The 1,204-nt window shown below is 34.3% G+C and overlaps 1 protein-coding gene across 1 annotated transcript; it reads right to left on the bottom strand.

The window, feature by feature from the left end:
* Positions 1-1,204, bottom strand: LOC115801068 (olfactory receptor 6N2-like; the record flags this gene model as incomplete). The annotated part of the gene is made up of 2 exons (XM_030758770.1): positions 312-1,204; positions 1-19 (listed from the first exon to the last, which is right to left on the bottom strand). Coding segments are annotated over exons 1-2 (912 nt in total), but the record flags the coding sequence as incomplete, so codon positions are not given.

Raw genomic sequence — 1,204 nt, 5'->3', positions numbered from 1 at the left:
CTTTAAAAAGATCAGACTTGTATCAGCATCAGCAGATATCCAAATGTAAAATATCGGTATGGGTATCAGACATAAAAAAGTGGTATCATACTATCCCTATATATATATATATATATATATATATATATATATATATATATATATATATATATATATATATATATATATATATATATGTAATATATAATTATGAAGCATCATCTGAGTGGAAACATGTCAGACTTTCCTTCTTAATCTCAATTTCATAGTGAATCTTCTAGTGCTATTTGAGTTTTAAACTGAATCTTTGATATGCCAGCCTACACAAATATGTCATTCGCTTTCGAATTTTAGTCAGGATCAATCCGTAACAAACAGGATTTAAAATAGGTGGGATAATGAGGAACTGAATGGCCATGAAGTTCTTTAAGTGCTGTGATACAGATGCTGATCCATACCTCGAGTACATAAGATCAAAAAGCAAAGCAGTTGTGACATTAAGCAGACAAAATAAATGTGGCACACATGTCTGTGTGAACTTTCTCCTGCCTTCTCTGGATTTTAAAGCCGACTTTACAAGCTGCACATATGAACATGCAATACAGAGAGCATGACAACAATAAAAAGAGATAACAATCAGCCCGACAACATCGTTTGCTTTTGTTGAACCACAAGCTAGTTTGACAATTGACCAGTTCTCACAGTAAATTTTGTTTATGTTGGAGCCACATAACTTCAGTGTTGATGTTAAGATCAAAACGAGAGTCTCACAGCAGACAGGAACAAGCCAGGACAGAGTAACTAACACAGCAGTCCTTCGCACAGACATTACAGTGTGATACTCCAGTGGCCTACATATGGCCACATATCTGTCATAAGCCATTAGCACTAAAATAGAGTAGTCGGCTTTTGCATTTGAATATATAACAAAAACTTGCAAAAGGCATCCCACATATGAGATTACCTGAGTATCAGACAGTAAATCAAAGGCAAATTTGGGAAAAAAGCCTGCAGTACCATAAAGTCCATTGATGCACAAAGAACACAAAAATATGTACATGGGTTCATGTAAGTTTTGATCAGATATTATAGTTAAAATAAGAGACATGTTTATAACCAGAATTAGAAAATAACACAGCAAAGTGAGAGAGAAGAGAATGGCTCTGTAGTTCAGTATTGCACTGAAACCTGTCAGAGAAAAGACAGCTATAGTAGAAGTATTCAT

Source organism: Archocentrus centrarchus, chromosome 21 (genome assembly GCF_007364275.1).
Source record: "Archocentrus centrarchus isolate MPI-CPG fArcCen1 chromosome 21, fArcCen1, whole genome shotgun sequence".
Taxonomy (NCBI): domain Eukaryota; kingdom Metazoa; phylum Chordata; class Actinopteri; order Cichliformes; family Cichlidae; genus Archocentrus; species Archocentrus centrarchus.
Note: the sequence above shows the minus strand (reverse complement) of the source record. Positions and strands in the feature narration are given on the sequence as shown.